This window comes from Balaenoptera ricei, chromosome 5, assembly GCF_028023285.1.
Source record: "Balaenoptera ricei isolate mBalRic1 chromosome 5, mBalRic1.hap2, whole genome shotgun sequence".
In the NCBI taxonomy this organism is placed as follows: domain Eukaryota; kingdom Metazoa; phylum Chordata; class Mammalia; order Artiodactyla; family Balaenopteridae; genus Balaenoptera; species Balaenoptera ricei.
Genome location: NC_082643.1, coordinates 121,183,971 through 121,208,697, shown reverse-complemented (window position 1 = coordinate 121,208,697; position 24,727 = coordinate 121,183,971). Strand labels below are relative to the sequence as shown.

General features: G+C 33.8%; 1 protein-coding gene across 1 annotated transcript in view; it reads right to left on the bottom strand.

The window, feature by feature from the left end:
- Positions 1–3,388: 3,388 nt before the first annotated feature.
- The window catches only part of MYOZ2 (myozenin 2), a 34,839-nt gene continuing 13,500 nt past the window's right edge, over positions 3,389–24,727 (bottom strand). Inside the window, exons 3-6 of the mRNA XM_059923518.1 lie at positions 21,806–21,975; positions 16,226–16,355; positions 11,127–11,310; positions 3,389–3,817 (exon numbers count right to left, since the gene is read on the bottom strand). Of these exons, the coding sequence (XP_059779501.1) occupies positions 3,583–3,817; positions 11,127–11,310; positions 16,226–16,355; positions 21,806–21,975 (719 nt within the window). The 3' untranslated portion in view covers positions 3,389–3,582. The remainder of the gene's footprint in view (positions 3,818–11,126; positions 11,311–16,225; positions 16,356–21,805; positions 21,976–24,727) is intronic.

The window sequence follows — 24,727 nt, the reverse complement described above, 5'->3', positions numbered from 1 at the left end:
TCTATTGCTGTAGTTGTTAATGTAGACCTAGTGTCATCCAGAAAACAATTGGCCAGCTGATCATCAAGAAATTAGCTAAATAAAATAGATAAAATTTTATGTCCCAGAAGTCAGTCTGTTGAACAGTATAATGGAAATTCTTCTAAAGTTTTGAAAAGTAGAAAACATTTCCATTTAAAGGAATGTTTTTGGAGTGTTATCACACTAGATGATTTCGTTCAGCCTTATGGTTATTAGTGTTGTGCATTTCTGTCCTCTTTATTTCCTCTTCTTTCTCCCTTCTTTGCCCTTACAGGGGAAAGAAAAAAAAAAACTTTACATCGATCAGAAGTGTGCACAATGCTGAGCAGAAACAAGCAGGTTTAATCAGAGAATGATTTTGTGTTTCTCTAATTTCATAATTAAACATGCACATTGCTTCTTTGAAAGTCTGAAAGTTCAACTTTTTATGATTATGAGTGCCTGAATGACTTTAGAGGGTGACTCTAAAATTACTCAATTTATAGGTATATTTTCCCAAAATTAATATAATGGAGATTTTTTATTATTTGTCTAGACATAATAAAATAGTTTAAGGCTGAAATTATTCTGAAAGAGAAGTTATGAACCATGAGTTCTTAGAGCATATATTTTAGAGCCAGACTCACCTATTTATTCTACTTTGGAGCTAGAATTAAGCTAGTCACCTTAGTTCTCTGAGGCTCAATTTTCTTATATAAAATGGAGATTATAATACATTTCTCACAGGGTAATCATGAAAATAAAATAATACTTAAAATATAGGGAATTCCCTGGTGGTCCAGTGGTTAGGACTCGGTGCTTTCACTGTGGTGGCCTGGGTTCAATCCCTTTTTGGGGAATTAAGATCACACAAGCCGTGCGGCGCAGCCATAAAGTAAAATAAAATAAAATAATACACATTAAATAGCCTTTATAAACCAGTGAATATTGTGCTTGGCAATTAGTAGTCCATCGGCAAATATTATTTTCATTCATTTACTTTTTCTTTTAATTTTTTTTCTCCTTTATTTCATTTTTCATGTATACAAATGTGGGTGGAAAAAATGCCACAGTCTTTCTGCTGTTCTAAAAAGCCTATCATATTTCTTCAGACTTTGAAAGATTTAGCTGCTTTTTAGGTCAGTGGAAAACCCATTCAAAATTCCTTTCAAATTCTAATTGTGTAGCAACCAGATTGTGAAATTTGGCATTTCTAAAGGTGTCAGACAACTGAATTAGAATTAATAGACACTTCCAGGAAAGGAAGAAATACGATAGTAAGCAGAGGGCTATTCCATCATTTTCTAACCAATCTTAAAAAAAAAACCTTAAGATTCCCCCTTTTAAAATTCTCCTTTATGATGCAGAGAATACTGTTCTATAACATATTTAATTGCTGGCCCCTTTTTGGTGGTTGACAGAGTGGTGACACTGAGCATAGAGTTTAACTATTTGGAGATAGTTAAAATAATGCAATAAAATTTCAGTTTAATGAAAAATAGTAACATTTCAAATTGCTAATAAAGAACTAAACCATTTCATCAAAATGCATAATAGAATATGACTAATTTTTTATTTATTAAAAGATTAAAATGAACAAAAAATGGCATGATGGGACCCTCATATCTAGAGTTATCATAGATGCCAACATTGTTATTTTAAAACAGGTAAATACCAAAACATATATCTTTTTTTTAATATAACTTTATTTATTTATTTATTTTATTTATTTATTTTTGGCTGCATTGGGTCTTTGTTGCTGCATGCAGGCTTTCTCTAGTTGCGGTGAGTGGGGGCTACTCTTTGTTGTGGTACGGAGGCTCTAGAGTGCAGCCTCAGTATCTGTGGTGCACGGACTTAGTTGCTCCGCCACATGTGGGATCTTCCCGGACCAGGGATCGAACTCGTGTCCCCTGCATTGGCAGGCAGATTCTCAACCACTGCGCCACCAGGGAAGCCCAAGGTATCTTTTTTTGGGTTTTTTGTTTGTTTTTTTATATTTGAATTTTATTTTTTTATACAGCAGGTTCTTATTAGTTATCAATTTTATACATATTGGTGTATACATGTCAATCCCAATCTCCCAGTTCATCCCACCAACACCACCCCTACCACCCCCTGCTTCCCCTGAAACTAAGATATCTTAAAGATATATTTTAGATTATACAAATTCTCTACACTGATAATATGCATAAGTAAGATACTGTTCCTTTCTAGGGACTGCATTTTTCATAAGCAAATTTGTAAAGACTAGAAGATGATCAAAACAACCACCAATTTCAACATTACATACAGATCCTTTTGTAAATATGCGATGTTGCTACATGGCATTTTCATTACTCTCTTATACACTTGCCTTCTTCCAATCTCCTAAACTTAATGTGGTAGATAGTTTTCTATGGATGAGACATTTCTTCTCTGGTATAAACGTCTATCACAGAACTTTTAACTGAATTGAAATGGGAAGAATTGATATTTATGTCTTACCAGTTCCATGGCATATATTTCTTCAACCATATTGTAAGATATATCTATAACTTTATATTAGTTTGAGTCTTTTATACAAATATATTATTATATTTCATGATAGATGTGTGCTATATTACTTTCAAATGCTTTCGTGTTCTTCCATTTCTTGTTTTTATTTGTGTTTTATGGCATATACTCCCTAGTGCTTAAGGATTTGAGCAAAATTTAAAGTTTCAGCAAAGAAAGCTGCCAATTCAAATTACACACTCTCTTTGTCCCCCTGTCGTATACATATATTTATTTATATGTATATTAGCATGTATTTTGTTATTACTCTTCTAAAAATGCATACATAAAGTTGAACCTAATCAACACACAACATTGTGGAACTTGAATTCCAAGTATACCTTGATCATGAAAACTGCAATAGTATGACGTTCTTTGAGTCATTGTCTCTCAGTCTCCTTGACTTAATACTAAACAAAAATAATAACCCAATTGAACTCTGGCGAATGCCATCTGGAACAATTACCTAATGATTCAAAGCACATTGAAACATACAAAATACTTTAGAAATTCTGAGAATGACTAATGAAAAGACTTCATCTAGACAAGTTATTTTATCATGGAAGCTTGTCAGAAAAGAAGAACCCAGCCCTTCTCTCCATCAATAATATTTGTATATCAACTTCCATAGCTTTCATCCCTTAAATAAAACTCTGAATTAATCTAAATATCTTGCACTATATTTTGATTCTAGATCCATTTGAAAAACTTATTCAGTAATAGCTTATATTGAAGGCAACAAAGATGAAACCCTTTGTTGTCAGTAACTTTTCTGGACTTTCTCAGTTAAAAGGCTGGATTGCTTAGACCAGGTGAAAACAAGATTATGAATAAAGACAAGTGACTTAAAAGGTTTTAAAATAAGATTTTTAATTATTTATTAGATTTTGATCTGAGATTGAAATTAAATGTCATAAAAGGAAAATTGCTAAATTGCTATTAAATAATTGCTACTAATGAAGAGTGTAAGTGGCTTTGCAAGTAAGTAGAATAATAAAACAGCAACATTCACGTTCACAGGTTTTTGTGTCACATACAACTTTCTTTTCATAGGTCTTCTGATTCCGGTATGGTGGTATCCTCTGTAGGTTCAGTTGTTACCACTATAGGAATATTCTCAGATATCCATCCCTTAGGAGTCCTATTAAAGGACCGTCTTCCAGAAAGAGGACTGGCAAAGGCCATGAACCTGGGATCTGTTAGAAATAATAGGTCAAAATCTGGAACCTTAAATTTAACCATTTTTGATGCTCTTTCAAAACCTCCAAATGGGGTGGCAACTCTGTGAGAAATGGAAAGAAAAAGAATAAATTAATTAATATTCAAATTTATTTGCCAGAAAATAGAAAACAATTTAATGCATGGTCTTATGGGCATGTTGTTGTGTTATATTCTTAGTAGGGTTTCAGTTTTTGACCTCTGAAGCAAGCATTTCCATTCAAGGACCATGCCTTTATGATAAAACGGATATTTGATAATAAATTGGTGTAAAGTCCTTATGTACATACTCTTAGTTTTGGACTGAACTAATCTGTTCCCTGGACATCACAACATTTCTTGCCTTTGCGCCTTTGCTGACAATGTTATACTTGCTTAAGATATTTCCTCCGTGCCTCCTCTCCACCAGCCCTCACTCCCTTTCTTAACCAAATTCCTGTCACGTTGATTGTCTTATGTCAGTCATTTAGTGCTTATAATATGGTACTTTGTATTGTTAGCTTCTCTTTTTCAGAATACGATTTTGTTTGGGTCATCTCTGAATTTTAAACTCTTTGAGGGCAAGAGGTATATCTTTGCATCTTTCCACCTCTATCTCAGAAACCTCAGAATCCTTCTACTTGTCTGAATAAAGTCCACCTTCCTTACCTTGGCATCCAAGATCCCATGTAACATTCTAGCTTTGTTTGATTTAGCCATTAATTATTCATTCACTCAGTGCCAGGCACAGTTCTAAGTGCTGGGGGTATACCAGTGAACAATGTAGTCAGAGTCTAAGCTTTTATATTCTGGCGAAGGAGACAGGCAATTAAAAAACATAAACAGAGTCATACAGAGTGAAGTAAGTCAGAAAGAGAAAAACAAATACTGTATGCTAACACATATATATGGAATCTAAAAAAAAAAAAAGGTCATGAAGAACCTAGGGGCGGAACTGGAATAAAGATGCAGACGTAGAGAATGGACTTGAGGACACGGGGAGGGGGAAGGGTAAGCTGGGACAAAGTGAAAGAGTGGCATGGACATATATACACTACCAAATGTAAAATAGATAGCTAGTGGGAAGCAGCCACATAGCACCGGGAGATCAGCTCGGTGCTTTGCGACCACCTAGAGGGGTGGGATAGGGTGGGTGGGAGGGAGATGCAAGAGGGAGGAGATATGGAGATATATGTATATGTATAGCTGATTCACTTTGTTATAAAGCAGAAACTAACACACCATTGTAAAGCAATTATACTCCAATAAAGATGTTAAAAAAATAGAAATAAAAAAAAAAAAACAACAGTGGATTACAGATGAAAAAAAAAGTGTAAGTCAACTATACGTCAATAAAAAACTAATACATTTTAAAAAACATAAACATATAGACAAATATCCAATAATGACAAGAGCTATGAGAAGATTAAAATAGGATGATATAATAGGGCACAACTGAATGACCAGATAGGTAGAGAAGACATCTCTGAAGAGGTGACATTTAAACTGCCATCTGGAGGTCAGAAGTTAGCCATGGACCGTATGGCTGAAGCACTTCAGCATTTCAGGTAGAGGGAGTAGCTAATGCAAAGAATCTAAGGCAGAAATAATGTTGATTTTTTCAGGAAAAGAAAGAAGGCCTATGTTGATAGACAGGTGAGGGGGATGGCAGAAGGGAGAGAGGACAGAGAGGTAGATTGTGTGGAACTTTGTCCAAAAAGGAATATGGATTTCATTCTAAGTGTGAAAGGGAGCCATCATAAGGTGTTAAACAGGGGAGTGGTAAGTATAATCTGATTAAATTTTTATAAAGATCACTCTGGCAGCTGTTACTATCTGAACAATTATAGGTGGACAAGAATGGAAGAAGGGAAGATATTGTAGCAATTCAAGTGAGAAATTATGGCAGCTTGGATTTTAGGTGTTTTCCTTGAAGAAGTGGGTGGTTTCAAGATGTGTTCTATGGGTAGAGTCAACAGGATTTGCTGACAAATTGGATAAAAATTGTGAGAGAAATGTAGAAATCAAGAATTACTCCTAGGTTTAGAGTTTCAGCAACTGGCAGATAGAAGACAAAGAGGAACAGGTTTGGTGTACGTGTGGAAAAAATTACTTTGACATCCCAATGGAAAGGTCCATGCTGGTTTTTCCCTATTCACTTTCGTATACTCTTTGTTCCAGTCAAACTGATACACTGCTTGCTCTTTTCCTTATGCTTTCCAACCTCATTGCCTTTACTTATATTCATTTTTCTCTGCCTGGAGTGCTCTGACCCTTACTACTACATTTCTAAATCCCCTTTAAGTTCTTTAAGTTCTAAGTATGTTATGTAAGTAATTTATATTTAAGTATTTACTAATTTAACTTTCTTATTGAAGCTTTCCCTGATCTTCCACAGCCAGAAATAAGCTCTTTCTCCCCTAAGTTTCCATGGACTCTATTTTTACCTCCCCTGTAACCCTATTTTCCATCTTTCATTATATCCACTGGTCTGTCTGTCGTATTTCTTACCAGCCTGCACTCCAAGAGGACTGGAATTCTCTCTGATGTATCTTTGTAACTTACTCAATATATGTACTTGTATAATGTATTGTACCTAGAAGATTCTTATAAACTTTTGGACAATGGAATTGGCAAGTCTATATAGATTTTCCAGTATTGCAGAGACTATTTTAAAGCCAGGAAGAGATCTGATTTTCTTCAAAGCTCAATCACCTATGATCTTTCTTGAATATCTTAATTTCTGGGTGATAATAGTGAGGGACCATGGAGTCTGATAAAGTAAGGAGAAAATGATTGATAGACTTTGAAAAATGAGATGGCTTTGATGTGTGGAATTGAAACATTATTGAAATAAAGAATAAATGAAAAATAAAGATAAAATGTGGTAGAGAGTGGGATGCTTGAAATTGAGATTTTGAAGGTGATGGTAGGTATTGGTAGTGACAAACTTTAAGAAAAGCCAAGAGTGACTAAGGTGGGATCGAGAAACGGATCCTTAAAAGCAAGACAGTCAAGGACTTGAAAGGGCTGAGAGTTCAGTGGATCATTTACATGGATACTTAAACCACCAAAAAGTGATGACAGGAATAGTACTGGGGAAGAAGAGGGAGAGCCAGATAAGATCTTCAGTGCCCATAATTTTCTTGTCTTCCAGTGTTTTGCTCCCTTCTGAAGAACAGTATGTTTTACTTTCTATTGCATCTGTTCTCAAGATAACTGACCTTATAATATTTTCCCCAAATTGCTGTGGAAGATATGGATAAAAACAGATCACTGACTGATGCAGTAACCTCAGTCTAATGTAGTATTTCAGCAATCATATCAGTATAAACTTTCACATCCAGGGCCTAAAACCATTACTCTGGAGGTGAGAGAGATTGTTTAGGAAAAGAACTTTAAGAATTTAGATCATCAGTCAGGTGCTTTATGACTGTTAAACTTCAGAAGGCATAGTAATAATGAAAGCTAATATTTATTGACAGGGTACTGTGCGCCTGACACTGTTTTAAGTGCTTCTCAACTCTTTTGGTATAGGAGTCACCTTGGGATCTTGTTAAAGTACAGATGCTAATTCAGTCAATCTAGTGTGTGTCCTGAGATTCTGCATTTCTAACCAGTTCCCAGGTGATGCCAGCACAGCTGGTCTGACCACACTTTGAGTACCAAGCTTTACATGATTGTCTCATTAAATTCTCACAACAACCTTATGAGTTGATTCTTTTTATATCCCCATTTAATGGATGAAACTGAAGCACAGATAGTTAAATGACTTGCCCAAAGTCACCCACCTAGTAAGGTGTAGAATCAGGATTTAAATCTAGGCATCCAGACTCACTGAAGGCCTTCTCTTCTATACTACCTTATATCGTACCTGCACAAGATAATTCTTAAGGAGTATTGGGCCTTCTGAGATCACTTTCTAAGTAGAGCAGTATATTTAGGAATCTCAACCATGTGGCTGTGTCTAAATGATGTCAAACCAGGTTGCTATCACATTCGTGATGTAACTAGGTGATTAATGTCCCACATTTTGTCACGTGATTTAGTGAATTGAAGAGTCTTTATGACTCAAATTTGACTCAGTATATAAGTAAAACTTCTTATTCTTGGATGTCCAAGATGTCCAAGACAATATTTTGTCATTTTAGAAATCTACCACTGTAAAGCAATAGTTTGTTCATTTGTTGATTCAGTCATTTATTCATCTAACAAATTACTGATTGCTTATTATATCTAGACACTCTGCTATATGCTAGGAATTCAAAGATTGTAGTAGGTCTTAACCTCAATGAACTCACAGACAAGAGAAGAGTGAAACGTGAGGGGGAAAAAAAACACGTATGGACCAATATAGTTACTTTAAGGGAAAAATTTCCTGAATGCAGAGGAGATTAGGGTAAAGTTTGGAACCTGGGATCAGGACCCGCCACATAATTTTGTAGGGCACAGTGCAAAATGAAAACTCGAGCCCCTTTGTTAAAAAATTGTTAAGAATTTCAAACATTAAAGCAAAACATTAAACCAGCCATGGGCTTTTCAATTGTGGGGCCCCCAGCAATTGCACAAGACATACATTCATTTGCGGGAGTTTAAGAGTATATGGTTATCCATTGGATACAAGAGGCTGGAGTTGAGCATTTCTAGATTTAGGCTGAATTTGGTCAATTAATCTTGTATTTATTAATTCCAGAAATCACCTTTATTCATTTATTTATTTTTTTCTGAATTAAATGAAAAAGGAAATGTTCCCGTGCCACTGAAATCCAGTATTTGGGTTTGGCATTTAGTGCATTAGCTTTTCCCTTTTTATCCAGTTCTGTTTTGTTTTTCCCACCCAATTTGTGGGTCATTTTCTTCTGTAAATGAAAACATTCCCTTCCGTTCATCACCCATCTCCTACCTCCTACCACTTATGCAGTGAAAGGTTGCTCTTTGAAAAGCAGAGTTTTCTTTTCTTTGGCACCATTGAGACTATATCCTGTTTAAATTTTTATTGCCCTTGGACACAAAGTAAAGAAAATCTTTTAACAGAGATGTTAAGCATTCAAAGTGAGAGACTATTTGTAAGATTTTTAAGATCTCTGAAAATAGTTTCAAGTTTTAGTTAGTGAAGCAAAAAATTCCACTGAAAGATTTGGAATATTCTACAAAAAGATCACTGTGCATCTCTGTGATTCCCGTAACATAATTTCTTCAAACATAGATCTGACTTAAAATAATTTTTACACTTTATCATCTATGTAGTGACTAACAAGCTTGTTTCACTCAGATTCAGTTAATATGTGCTTTGTTGTTTATTTCAATTGATGAATAATTGGTTTGCATTTGTAAAAATTAATAGTGCTGGACATATAAAACACCCATAATAATTACTGATTATTCTATAAGGTAAAAAATTATGTAAAATGGTTGTATAGAAGTTAAAATAAATTGCTCTACTAAATAGATAACGCATGTAATATATTTAAAGGTACTTAATCATATAATCTCACAATGTATTTACAGATGAGGAAATTAAACAAGGAAAGGTTAAGTGACATACCCAAAGTCATACAGCTCTTTGAAGCAGAGCTGGAAACCTCCTTGCTCCTAGTTTACTTTTCCTCACCTGTTACATAGGTTTAATATAGTGTTATTTAAATATAACATAAATATTTAAATATCTCAAAATGAGCATAAGAATACAAAGTTGTATTAAACTATGGGCTATTTTGAAATTATGATTAGACTTGGGAGCCCATTCTCATCCAGTCATTACCACTGCTGAAGGCTATAAGACTGTATCTCACTCTTACATGCTTTATTAACAATATCTAGTAATTATGTATAATAATATGGGGCTACCAAAGAGCATTATTTTACTCTTTGCAAAAGACTTTGAGAATATTTGTAAACTACTTATTTCCTCCTCCTTCCTCTCCCTGTCTCTGTTGTTCTCATTTGTTTTTACAAAAAGAAAAAAATAGATATAGTCAAATAAAATTTTCTCAGGTAAAGGAGAACTACTAGCAAGTTAAGTTCTCTCCCCCCTGCCCCTTTCACACACACATACAGTGTTACATTTACAAAAGCCTTGATTTAACACAGGGAGCTACATTACCTAATTATATAGTATTGTGTTCATTGTTATAGCACTCACGTGGTCTTTATACAATCAATAGGCATCTCTTTATAACCAACCCAGATACTATAGTGTGTTTGTAGAACTGGAAGCAAGCTGCTCAGCAGGTATGGGGTACTGAAGCCACAAGGTATACAGAAGTCATATGGCATCTCTAAAGCACTAATCTCAAAAACAAGCCTCAAGTATTCCATTAGTTTCCATTTTTTCCTAGTGTTTTACTTTTATAATTTTCTATATTCTCATTTTTGAAAAAAATTATATCATTGATTAGAATGGGCTTTCAACATCCTTTCTTTGCCATACCTCAAACCCTCCTTAAACTCTATGGTATACCTCATTTATGCAATAGATGTAGTACTAATACTATTAACATTACTAATAATGCTAGTAGTACTAGATGTAATGCTAGTAGATGTATTACTAATAATAGATGTACTACTCATACTATTACTATAGCAATATGTGAAAACTAAAATGTTAATAGTACAATAATTTGAAAAGTACTAAGGAAGGTCACTATTTAAATGCAGCCTTTGTGGCATTCTTTTGTAAATCAAAAATTTACTCCTTAATTTATTAATTTTTAAGTGAATAATCACTAAGCGGCCTATAAATTGAGTGGGTGTGAGACAGGATACTGGAGATATTTTACTCTAAAATGAAAATCTAGTGGTCAAAGAATGGATTATGAGACCATTAAAAATATATGGAAATTATAAAAAATGGATAACAGGGAAAAATAAATGTCCATTGTGTAAACTATAATGCAGATATTATTTGGCAGTATTTTTGGTAGAATAAGTATTGGTGTGTACATGTGCTGGAGTCTTGGCCCTAAATTACCTTTAATCTGGCTTAAAGCCTACGCAAATATAAATTGGAACCTAGAGTTAGATGGTAATTCTCATAGTCCTGCATGCAAATTATTTCTGAAATTCTTGAACAGCTTTGTCATTTGGAGCAACACATAAACTAATAATCAACCTGCAAATTAGAAATTATTATTAAAATAACATTTTATAATATGGGAGATGATCTTAGTGATTGTTTCTGAATTATAGCATTCATTGTTATACTAAAAAGGGACTAAGGTTTGACATATTAATAATATTGCAAAAATGTGTCTTTGCCTAGGCTAAGGAGATATTATATATTGCTATTTAGAGTCTTTAAAAATTTTTTTCTACCAGAAGATTCAGTTCTCCATACCGTGATATAAAAGTCTTGGTATTGCATGCCAAAGTGTCACCCAGGATAATTGAATTACCTGTTAAAGCTCCTGTAATCAGGCAGTTCTGCCTTTCCTTCAGGCTTGAAAAGTTTAGGGTATAAAGCCTCTAAAAGCTCCGGATCACTGCTAATGGCCTGTTCCCAGGGTGACTGGTAGTACTTAGGGACAGCTGTGGTGTTGAATCTTTCAGGAGGAATTTCCTTCAGTGGTCCAGAATATCCTTTGGAAAAATATTGCAAGAATAAGTAAACATAGAGTACCTAAGAGTTACTAAACTCCACCTAACATTTTCCCATGTTTAATTTTTCATGCAGGGGTAAATTTATGAAGAATGCATTCTTTTTATGATCTCTCAGAAAAGAGTAGTCTGAAAGTGTGAGACATTTTTAAACCCCTTTTAATTTATGGAATTTTCAAAAGAAACCATTTAGTGTTTAATTTTACCAAATCATAGTTAATTTTTTCCTTGACTATCTCAGTATATATTTGTTCAATGAAACTATTAACTTAATTTTTTAAAAATTGTGCCCCTTATATTAATTTATACTAGGCCTTATATACCACACTTAATGGATTAATTTAGAAATGTAAATTGAGTGTCTACTGTGGTCTAGGTTCTGGGGAAATACCAATGAAGACAAAATCTCCCTCCTGTGGAGCTGATTCTTTAGAAGTAATGTTCAGGTGTTGACTATCCTAAATTTCTGAGTGGTCTGTAAAATGTTTAAGCTTCAAAATGGTGAAGCAATTTGTTTCCACTGTCTTAATCAGGCCCTTCTTATTCCCTGATGTGTCCATCCCTTGTTTACTTTGTTCCTGAGGATTTCTAACTTTTCTGCTTCCAGTCTCACCTCCTCAATTTATTCTCACATGAGCTAGAAATTTTCTGTAAGTACCATTTAAAAGTCACACACATTCCTGGCATAAATGTGAAACCATTTTCACATGCATTAAGTGACATTCTTCAAGTCTTCAAAGGCACAGCTGTTTACTCTCCAGCTATACTACCATAGCACCTAGTTATGTCTTTCATATAATCCTCTCTTCCACCATGTCACAACCTCTACCATGTGATCACTCCTACTTTTGGGTTTCCCTGATGCTCTTTTCCTTCTCTAAAATGTTTTCTATTTTCTTCTGTCAAACCATGCCTATCCTTTTTTTACACTAAAAATTACTTTTTCTTTTCCAAAAACTCTTGATAATTTCACCAGTAGACAGTTATTTGTTTGCAGTAATTTAATTTTCTTCTGATTGTCTCCGGTATCAAATGGTAGTCTCTTCGGTAGGCTGCTTCTCTCCACTTGCCACTTAAGTGTTGGTGTTACTCAAAGCTCTTTTCTTAGACTATACACTCTGCCTAGAAAATTTCATTTATATTCTTGGCTTTAACTGTGACCTACATATTGATGATTCCAAGGTTTGTTTTTGATCTCCAGGCCCTTCTATTCAACTACCTATTATATTTGTCCAAATTAATACTCTCCTGGCACCCTTTATAACCTATCTAGACCTACATGCATCCGTTTTCCAATACATCCTGCTTCTTTTTGTATATTGGTCATCTTAGCAAATGTTATCACTACCCTCAGATGTCCAAGACAGAAGCACTGTCCTAGACAATTCCTCATTCCCACAACAAATCAATAAGTATTACCAACTATACTTGAGGATTCCTAAAATAAGGGCTCTCAACTTTGTGTTTCTGAATCACCTTGGGCACCTACTTAAAATGCTGATAATGGAGTCTTCCCTCCAAAGACAGGAAGTTTCAGGTATTGCTTACAAATTGTATGCAAGTGATTTGCAAACAGAACATTGGGAGATCTTGTTCTAGCAAATTACCTCTTTCCTCCTCATTTCCATTTTTACCTGCCTGGTTCAGGCCCTGCGCATCTCTTGCCTGGGTTTTCACAGTAGCCTTCATACTAATCCTTTAGCTCTCAACCCTTCATCCAGGCACCTCCCTGTTGCTGCCTGAGTGACCTTTTTAAGTGGAAAACTTTATCAGGTCACTCACTTCCCTTACTCCAGGTTCTATAATGGCTCCCCAGGGCAAAAATCAGAGCTACTCAGCAAGGGAATTCCTTGGTGGTCCACTGGTTAGCACTTTCACTGCCATGACCTGGGTTCAATCCCTGGTCGGGGAACTAAGATCCCACAAGCCATGCAGTGCGGCCAAAAAAAAAGACTATTCAGTATGACACAAATGGCCCTACCTAACTGTCCAGCCAGCCTCATCTCCTGCCCTCTCCTCTCACATTTTATGTTCCAGAACTGTGGATCTACTTGAAGCTTGTGTCCCGTTATGCCTCCCTGCTTGTTCCATTTGCTCCCTGTGCCTGGAATACTCTCTCTAACTCTTGTCACCTACAAATTGCTATTTTAAGCCTTAGCTTGAGGTTATCACTTCTGTTTATTCACTCCTGACTTTCCCAGGAAAGCACAGTTACCTTTTCCCATGTCCTTCCTTTGTATAGTATACATAACTCTATTACCATGACTACCACATTTTATTTCCTATTCCTTTCCTAAAATTGATCAGAGTCAACCATATAGAAATTGGAAATTTTAAAATTCTGTATTTTAAAAAACTTATTGAAATCCCACTACCAAAACACAAATTTTCCCCAGTTTTTCTTCACCTATAAGCATAATGATCACATAACTATAATTCTAGTGCACATGGAATCTTGTATTTTATTGCAAATCAATTTTGTTTGAAATACTTTTGAAAGCTTCTGCATCATGTTCATGATCATTTTAAGGGTTTTGTAATAATCTAATAATAATTTATTGACTTGAGGTACTATAAATGGTCTAATCTTTTCACATTTTTGAATATTCCAGGTTTTCAAATTTTTTAATAGAATTAACTAATAACTTTTTTCTTTTTTGATATGCTGAATTATTTACAAGAAAGAATTCACATATGTTTAACCTCTCAGAAATAATACAATTCAACAATGCTACATGCCAACATTTTTGTTTGATTTTTAAATATATTTTTAATATAACTGATTTAAATTCAAAGGAACTTCATTCCTACAGTATTATGGCATCGTAAGACTTATTAATTCATATTTGAGATAAGTTGGCTTGTGGAGACATAGTAGGTTAATCAATAAAAATTTTTGCTAAATTGGGATAAGCTACAATTTGCTCCCTGAATTTGTTATACTTTTCAACTCATCGACCAAGAAGGAAGGATCCATTACTCTTGCTTCATCACAAGCTATCTGATAACCTCCAAACTCTCCCTTTTCTTAGTCTATATTACACAGACATATCCAAATATTTAACAATTGAATGTTTAGCTTTAAATAGCTATATGAATTTGTATTTTCAAAATTTTCCTCTCTCTCTCTATCTCTCTCTATATATACATAGATAGATAGATATTGATAGATAGATTCCTGATGGTAAATAAAATGTACATATGATATTGAATTATATATGCAGAGAGAAAATGAGACTACAAATATAGTGTGGACATTTGTCCTGTCTCCCTATGTATGATTCCTTGAGGGTAGAGATGAATTTTTCTATTCCTTTTGCAATTTCATAGTTTATGATAATGATTAATAATAAACATTTTAACTTAGTAATGGGAGTACCAGATTGAATCAACATAAACTTTTCTATATGTCTTCTGTTTCCTATTAAAAAAAAAACCATACCATTCCAAACATTAGAAAGCAGGAGGTTGCAATATAGTGGTTGGAGCTAAAAGAATATATATATAGTCTGTTGAGTATTAAGAATTAAAGGTGTGTAGGGAAAGGATTAATTTTAACTGAGTACTTTATTATATGTTAGGGACTATACTTAAATTTTCACATTTAATTCTCACAACGACCATGTGCAGTGAGATTTATTTTCCTTATTTTACAGATGGAGAAAACTGAGACTCAAAGAGATTTATTTTCCTTCCCAACACAGTAGTAAAATGGACAGAGATGAAAGAAGCCTGCAGGTTGAACCCAGGTCTGTCTGATTCTAAAGCTTGTTTTTCCCCCATTTGCTTAATGTTGTATTTGAGAACTTAAAATTGTAAAGCTATTTGAGAACTCTATTATAATGCTTCACTTCAGAATTCTGTGCATTATAATTGTGTATTTGATTCCCTTCAATGTTACTTTATTATGTCTGTCAATACCTTTTCTCATTGTGTTCAATAAGAACGTCCTGATAAGTCTAAACTCATCAGTGACTGACATTCAACTTACTTTTAAATAAGATTTAATATTATACAGTTGCTTTACTTATATATTTTCAAAAACACTATTGCTATTTGAGAAGATTTCCAGAAGTACTCTTGCTAAATTTACTGTTTAATTTACAAACATATGACATAGGTATTGCTAATTTCAATATAAAAGTAGTTGAAAATTTTATAAACCTACTTGATACATTACTCTTGAGGAAAAACTTAAAGGTATTTGCTTTAAGTTATTTTGAAAAGTTATTGTCTAAATAGATCAGATAATTTTTCTGATTGAATATTTCAAAATCAAACAATACTTCTAAGTAACATATACTGATTTGGATAGCATTTGCTTCTCTTTTAAGATAATAAACAAATATACAGTATTAAAGGATTGCATTTAAGGTTCTGTAAGAGAGCAGAAAATAACAAAAGCAATCTCCACAAGGTCGCTTCACATGAGACATCTGTAAATTTGGTACCAGATCTGGATTTAATTCTTGAACAGTCAGTATTGGCTTATAGCTATTCACAACCTCAGGTTCTTAATTTGTAAAATGAGGATTATAATAAATGTCATAGAGTTATTATTAAGTTAGACAAATATATATCATAGCACTTCATAAATTGTACAGTTCTATACAAATAGGATTTCAGTATAATTACAAACAACTTAATTTTTAATATAATAGGTGATTGCCAACAAATACAATGGACCATCTGAAAGAACGTAAGACTCCTGTAAATGTTTTACAAGACTCCTCTAGGTCTAAATCTTTACATTTGTCCTGAACTTATCTACAAAGTAGATATATAATGAGAAAAGCTGTATCACTTAGATACCATTTACTAAAGAATCCAAATGACTTGAGTCATATATTTAAGTGCATAACAACTTTATTGTTCTATTTGTAAGGGGATTAGTTACCTGGTGCAATGTTTTCTGGATTTGGGGGACTTCGTGGATCCGGGGTGTTAGGAGGAGTAAATGGGGCTTGCTGTGAACCACTTTCCAAGTTGCTTCCATCCAATTTCTCATTCTGCATGGCAATATTGTGCTGTATTTGATCAAAAGTAAACTCAACTGAATACTCAAAAATATTAGATACACTAATAGGAGATATCATATGTGCAAGATGCCATTTGTATACTTAGAATTTAAATACAATGCCACTTCATTGATACATGAGGTCTCAATAATTTATATTGTAATTAGTTGAGCTATTGAATGAGAAATTTTACTGATACCAATCTAAGATCTGTTTTGTGATGGCAATCCACTTAATTAATTGAGACTTACTGTGTGCCAGGCACTGTGTCTAGGGCTTTGTATCAATTATGTAATTTGCTATTCACAACATACCTAAAAGGGAAATCTAAGTATTTAATTTTTAAGTCTTTACTAATTTAATATCATACAGCATACTTGCCAAACATACGGCTTAGTCATTTTTACATTACTATTTTATTTATACTTGGGATTTAATGATATGCTTTAATATGCCTTGTTTTAAAATTTAATCTGAAATTTGGACAGCAGTCATGTATAACAAAAAATATTTGCACTCTAAGCTGCATGAACTTATAGAAGGAAGAATTTGGGGTTTCTAGAAAATAAAATGCTTAGAAGAGCATTTGTCTTTAAAGTTTTAGGTGAATTTGTTTTACTCTTATAATTTAGGATTTATTCTATGGCAATATAGCACTTTAAAAACAGTCAGTTTGCATTTTAACAGAGAAAAACAGACATTGTAATAGGTTATATCCTCAGAAATATGGCTAGGACTTATCTCTATGGTAAAGTATTGTTTTAATTATATATGAGAAATATATATATATACTTTTTAAAAAGCCAATCTATTTAAGAAGTGCGTAAAGTCAAATCCATCTTTTAACTTTAGAAGGAAAAATTTATTGAAAACCATAGCAAATAAAGACCAATTTTGACTTTCTTCTGTGTGACATAAGCAGAAAGTATTTTAAAATATTTTTTCATTTCTGTATTTATTTATAAGATGATAAGATAAAGTACAATTTTATAGTTTAATACTTACTCAACTTTATAGAAATGTGAGGATAAAAGACTATTTTGTCCTAAAATCCAAATACTATAATTAAAGGCCATAAATTAAGGCCTCACCTGACAAAATTATGAAGAAAATAAAGTTTATTGCGTTTTCAGGCTTCTCCCACCCACAGCCACTCTCCAGGTGCCTTTTAACTTCACCTTACTCTAGGCAGCACCCTGGTAAAGTTGCTGTGGAAACGAGTAGGGCAATGTTAGTAGGGGTAAGCTGGCTTGTGGAGCCATGCAAGAAGGCATGAGAGGCAACATCAACTAGGTGAGTACAGAGTCTTGATTACTGGGCATAAAAGTTTGCATTTTATTCAATAGGCGATAAGAAACAATTTCTAGAGATGAGTAATGCTATACTCAGATACATCAGTTTTCCATGTTTTGAATTTAGCTCTTAAGTGTTCAACTTTAATTGACTGGGTTAGTATCTTTTTTTTTTTTAATTTTATTTATTTAATTTATTTATTTTTATTTTTGGCTGCATTGAATCTTCGTTGCTGCGAGCGGGCTTTCTCTAATGGCGAGCGGGGGCTACTCTTGGTTGCGGTGCGCAGGCTTCTCATTGTGGTGGCTTCTCTTGTTGCGGAGCACGGGCTCTAGGCGCTCGGGCTTCAGCAGTTGTGGCACGTGGGCTCAGTAGTTGTGGCTTGCGGGCTCTAGAGCACAGGCTCAGTAGTTGTGGCGCACGGGCTTAGTTGCTCCGTGGCATGTGGGATCTTCCCGGACCAGGGCTCGAACCCGTGTGCCCTGCATTGGCAGGCGGATTCTTAACCACTGCACCACCAGGGAAGCCGCTGGGTTAGTATCTTTTTTCACTTCTGAACCTACACCACCTCTTAGAAAAGAGAAAAGTTCTTGCTAACTTTAATTATAAATAAAAGCCAGTTGAGATAAATACAGAAAGTTTAATTGTATCATGGATAAAAATTACTTTTTATAAATTACTGAAATGTGCCCATGAAATGAATTTCACCTAAACTTACAAATCATTCTACCTACATTAATTTAAAAATTGTCATACTAACCTCCTTTATAGATAGGAAAAATCAACTCTTTCTAACTAGTCATTAATTACCAGGAGACACCCAGTAGCTATATTGTCATTGTTAAGTATACAAACAAAGCCTTTTAATAGTTGGGTAGTGACTTATTTTAGTTATGATATGAGCCTTAAATTATTTTTTATAAAGTTATTTTTTGAACAAAATAAATATATGTTCAGAATCTCAGTATATTTAGTTTGGTCTTATTTCAGAATTACTTGTTACAGTATACTTCCCCTTTTCCCAGTATTACCTAATTATTAAGGATTTTGAAAAGTCCATAGTTACTAAAAGCATATATAGTCTTAACCGTAAAATGTGAATTGTTTTGATTAACATCCTTTTGTTGTGATTTATAGAAGGAAATTTTAATTCTGATGGATCATTCTTCTATTTTATTTTCACTCTAATGATCATTTTCTTCATCCTTTTCTTTTTTTTTTTTTTTGCCTACTTCTGTAAGAAGTTGATCAGTTCATGAACTAGGGCTTCAAAATTGGCATATGTAGCAAGCAACGTATCTTCATTTCTTTTTAAAAACGCCTATTTTCTGTTGTTATTTATGACGTAAGAAGTCTTGTGTGGCTTCAGTTTGCCAGTTTCTCAGCCATAGAGTAAGCTCAAAGCTGTGCTTTTTTTTTTTTTTTTTTAATAATACTTAATATTTAAACTAATGGCATTGATTACCAGGGAGTTGGTTTATATTTTCATCTAATGATGTCCTGAACATTATAATAAAATAAGAAATGCATAAATATAAGTTAAATAATTATTTTGACAATATCTATAGCTCAAGGGAAGCAGTAAAAGGAAAAGGTCATTTCAGAAAATGTAGTCAATAAGTTAATTTGATATAAATCATATAAAGATGATTCAAGAATTAGATTATAAGTAAATAGTTGTTTTCTATTTTTCAATGTTATTTTGTCTCTCCATCACTAGACAAGGGCTGTATTTATTTATCTTTGAAATCCCAGCATAGTTTGTAGAACATGGTAGGCAATCAATAAATTTTTGCCAAAAGTATAAATAAATGAATGGAACTAGACCTGAACCTAATATTATTTTTTAAATTCCTGTGACATTATCAATGCTTGCTTCAAGTTGCAATCTAATACTGTGATAAAGCAAATGCGTCATCATACAATGTAGCTCACTATCTTCCTCAATGATTTATTATGCAGGTCATTTTTAGAATGAGGATCAGAGAACACAGATCTTTAAAGCCAGAAAACACCTTACAAAACCATTTGCATCAATCCCTTATTTTATAAATGAGAAAACAGGTCCAGAAAGGCAAAGAAAGTTTTAAATTGACTCCAAATTACACAGATTGTGGGAGAGCCAGGACTGAACCCTGGTCTTCTGGTTCCCAGGCCAGAGTTTCTTTTAATTACACCATGACAAGTGTCAGTGCCAAGAACTCTAGAATTCTGAGAGCTGGGTTTCAGTCTACTTTATTATGGTATTACTTAAGCCAAATAAATGTATGTACTTCCTTGAATACTACTTTCCTCATTTCTAAAGAAGAGAGAGTAAATTTCATCAGACTTCAGAGTATGTTATGTAACTCAATGACATGTGACTTTATTCCATATATTATTATTGTTTATTGCTCTATGTTATTTATCAGCATTTAATTGTTTATTTCAATATAGCTATTTGGGATTATTTTATTTATTTAGTTCCCAATCTTCTAGGAACACTGAAAAACTATCAAGACCTGTTCTTACACATTTTACCTATGACCAGAACATTTGACGACAGGTATATAAGATTATTGTCAGTAATTTGAAATACTAGTGATAAGAGAATATGCTTTATTCTAATGGACATTTTAAATCTCATTGTACCTTCCACCAGAACTGTAGTTAAAGCATTATACTTAGAGATATAAATGTAAGTTATGAAAACTAGATTTATTCATTTATTCAGATGTCTAGACTTGTAGATGACTTTTCAGAGAATCTCCCTTAAGCTGCTATTTTTCATATTATTCTTCAAAGCTGCTTCTCTGTTGTCATTATTGAAAGAATATGATTATATAATTATACTCTGTCAGATGAGGTAGGGGTTATTTTAGGCTCATACTGTATTAGCTGCAGACATTTTCTGATAAGAGGATACTGGGCATAATTATAGGGTAACATAACATTACATTTATCCATGACTTCAAGTGAAAACCATCCTTCATAAGTGTAAATACTATGGTTGAGTAAAATTTGATGTCTAACTGAATTCATAATTATAACTAAATTAAATTCATGGGTGTTGAAGGATGCTCATTAATGTGAAAAAAAACTGTTTAAGATGTTCTCTAACCATTTATTGTTAACCAGCATCATAACAAGGGAAATAGAAATTTCAGGAATTAATAAAATTTTAGTGTTTGTGAGTGTGGTTGTTAGTTCTGTAATGTGTTTTAGTAATTATGATAAAAGATTAGTGAAACCAGTCTGTTTGCTGTAAAGAATTTAGCTGTCCATTCAAAACAACTTAACTAGTGATGGCAGCTGGAAAGGTTTCAGGTTTAAATTCATAAGTAAACTTACAGACTTTTCATAGCTATAGGAAGAAACCCTCAATTAAAAAAAAAAACACAAAAGACAAAAAAACAACTTATATTTGTTGTAGTCTCTAGTATCTCCTCAAATTTAGAACCAATGAACTATTGCTTTTTGATTCTTCATACCTGGTATTTTATTTTTAAAGTCATTTTCCCAAAGCTAATTGTTTTTCTGCTATGAACTTCTTCCTCTAAAATCTCTCTGAATAACAAGAGAATATGGTATTCATGCAATATGTAAAATATAATTTAATTAATTTGTTTGCTTTTTTAAACTTCTGGTTGATGAAAACTTTTGTCCAACGAGTTTTGTCCACATTGGTTTTGTTGTTAATAAATAACAGACTTCTCTACACAATGTGGAATAAATGCTTTGAAAGGAGATCAACTGTGTCTGTAGTTCCCAGGCATGTTTTACTGCCAGGATGTATTCAGCCAATAAAATGCTTATACTTACTTTATGGAGCACTGTGTGCTTTGGAAATGTTTCCATCCCAAACATTTAACCAGTGGTGATAAGACCATGGAAACTTTTAGTACCACAATCTCCACTCCCTCTCCCTCGTCTTAGCAGAACAGAGGAGTTCTTCAGTGCCAAATCTACAAACTTACAATGTCTGTACTGAACTAAAAAGATACTCATATCATGCATAATATTTCTTTTGTTTATCCACCTAAACTATTCATTATCTTGAAAAAAAAAGTCTAACAGAATCAATGAAAAGAAAATTTGTAGAATACTTGTTTGAGAATCTAATAACACATATAAATTTAGAAGTGCTGCCCGTTTATTTCGATACCACATTATCAAGTTATACCTACATTTATTTGTGCTTTAGATTCATAATGGAAATTTTCAAATGTATATTTGTCAGATCTTCTTTGTCGCATCTTAAATAGTCTGGCACCACGGTTACTGAGATGGGATAATTCTTCCAACATGATGTCTCTGGGGATGCTGACTTTTTTGCCCAGGTCCATGCCATCTACATCTGTAAAACAATATTCATGTGCATGAAAACCCCAAGATAAGCATTTTTAAATGCTTTGCTAAATTTCAGAATTTATTGCCCACTATATGCTAGTATAGTGACTAAAATATAGGCTCTTTACTCAGACTGCCTTGGGTTGAATCCTGGCTCTACTACTTTCTAACTGTATGATCATAGATATGTTACTTATTTTTTGTAAACCTCAATTTCCTTATCTCTAAAGTGGGGCTAATAATAACACCTACTGCATAGGGTTGATACGAGGATTAAATAAAATGCTTCTTATCAAACACTTAGCCTCATACCTGGCACATAGAAAGAGTGAATGAAAGTAAGCTAATGACACTATTAATTTAATCTTTCCTTATTTAGTGAGTTTTCAAACAACACTGCTCATAATTCTCTTCATAAGCTCTGTTTGACTCCCAACATTTTTCTATATCAATTTTAGCAGTCTCTGTTACAAGAATGCCTACCCTTTGGCCCATGCCACCCATTTTCCTATCTCTGTCAGAATGCTATTCATCCTGCATCTAGCACCAAGGAGCCTAACATAAAGTAGGTAGGTGATAAACATTAAATGAACGAATCCTTCTCAATCTAGCTTATGTGCCATTTCTGTCAATTCCTTCTCTAAAATCTCTATTCATACTTATTCATGCCTTTTCTGTATTCCCATAGCACTGAATCACAATTACTTGATTCCATTTTACTTATTTTATAGCTTGCATATTCTTTATGTTTTTGTCTTTATGTCCCCCATGCCTTAAATATAGGAGATGTTCAGTAAACAACTGTTATTTTCTATTTCTAGTACTGAAGGACTTTTGTAAAATCCCAAAGAAATAAAACTCGTCCACTTGCTCCTTTAATCAGAAATATCTTTTTGTGTAACCCACAGAGTTCTTTTGCTACTGTGGACTGCTCTTAAATGCAAAGAAGAAAAATTGGACCATTTGTAAAATAAATAATTATGCTGGTTGATTGGGACAACATTTTCTGATGTAACAAATTAACCCTAATAATTAGGCTTTTGGAGGTCTTTAGGGATAAAATAATAAAATTACTTACAAATTTTCTCCCCATTTTGCCTTGAAAAAAAATCAATTTGTTTATATATTTTGATGTTACCCAGAGAGGAGCTCCACTAATTACAAAAATTATAATATCAAGACTTATGCTTCTGGGAAGATAGAATAGATCTACTTTTCTTTATACCTCTACTAAGTAAAACTAAAAATCCTAGACATTATGTATAAAATAAACATAAGAAGACTCTGGAAGTTGGAGGGAAGAAGGCAGACCAGCTAGGGACAACAAGGTCCTTCCTCAAGACCCAAGGAACAACAAGGTACTGAATTCTCTGGGTTTTCTTTCAGCCCCATATATCCCAGACTTGGAGCTGAAGATGCTATTAACCCAGAAACACCAAAAGGTGCAGCCAAAAGCCTCCAATAAAAGATTGTTCTCACTAGCCAAGACCAGGAAAGGAGCAACCTAGAAAGACAGAAAAGTTTTAGACAATAGCTACTCTACTTCAGCCAAATACCACAGAAAAAACTTTGGCCTCACCCATATCAACAAAGTTCAAGTGGGGAGCCCAGAATTTTACCCTTGCGAGGCTGTAATGAGGTGCCCCAATGCTCCCATAAGGGTGGTATCAGAGGGGCTAAGGAGGAAGCTGGGACTTTCATCCATGTCAGCCGGTAACAACCCTCCATCCCTGTAGTGTTAGTGGAGACCCGGTGGGGATTCTCGTAACTAAGTGACCCGCCTCAAGTTTCAGTGGGGGCCAACTGGGAAACCTTGACTTCCTACTTCCACCTGGCAGTGATGAGGTGGCACTCTCCTTCCCCTGCTGAAGCAGTGTCAGACTAGGATAGATAAAACAGAAGGCTTAAATAAGAGCAAGATTCTTAGAACATAATATGACAATATGCAGGCTCAAATAAAAAAATCAAAAAAAAATCATTTGTCATACCAAGAATCAGGAAGATCTCAAACTGAATGAAAAAAGATGCCAACATGAGGTGACTGAGGTATTAAAATTATATAACAACGATTTTAAAGCAGCCATGATAAAAATACTTCAAAGAGCAATTACAAAGTTTCTGGAAACAAATGAAAGAATAGAAAATTTTAGCAAAGAAATAAAAAATCATGGCAGAGAAATAAAAGTTGTAAAGACCCAAATGGAAACATTAGAACTGAAAAATAAAATACCCAAAATAAGAAGTTCAGTGGATGGATTCAATAGCAGAATGGAGGGAATAAAGGAAAGAAATGGTGAACTGAGAGATAGAACAATGGAAATTACCCAATAATAACAACAGAGAAAAAAAATAGACTGGGGAAAAAAAAAAAAAAAAAGCCTTAGGGATTGGTGTGACTAGAACAAAAGATACAGCATTTGTATCACTGAAGTCCCAGAAGGAGAGGAGGCATGTGGGACTGGAAAAGTACACAAAGAAATAATGGAAATAATGGCTGAAAACTTCTCAAATTTGGCAAGAGACATAAACCTACAGATTCAAGAAGCTAAAAGCATTCTATAAAAGATAAATCTATAGAACTCTACAGCAAGACATATTATAAACTTCTAAAAACTAAAGACAAAGGGAAAATCTTGAAAGCTGCCAGAGAAAAATGACAACTTACCTATAGGGAGAAAAAAATGAGAATGACAGTGGATTTCTCATCAGAAATCATGAAGATCAGAAGGAAGTGGCACAAAAATGCTGAAAAAAAAGAA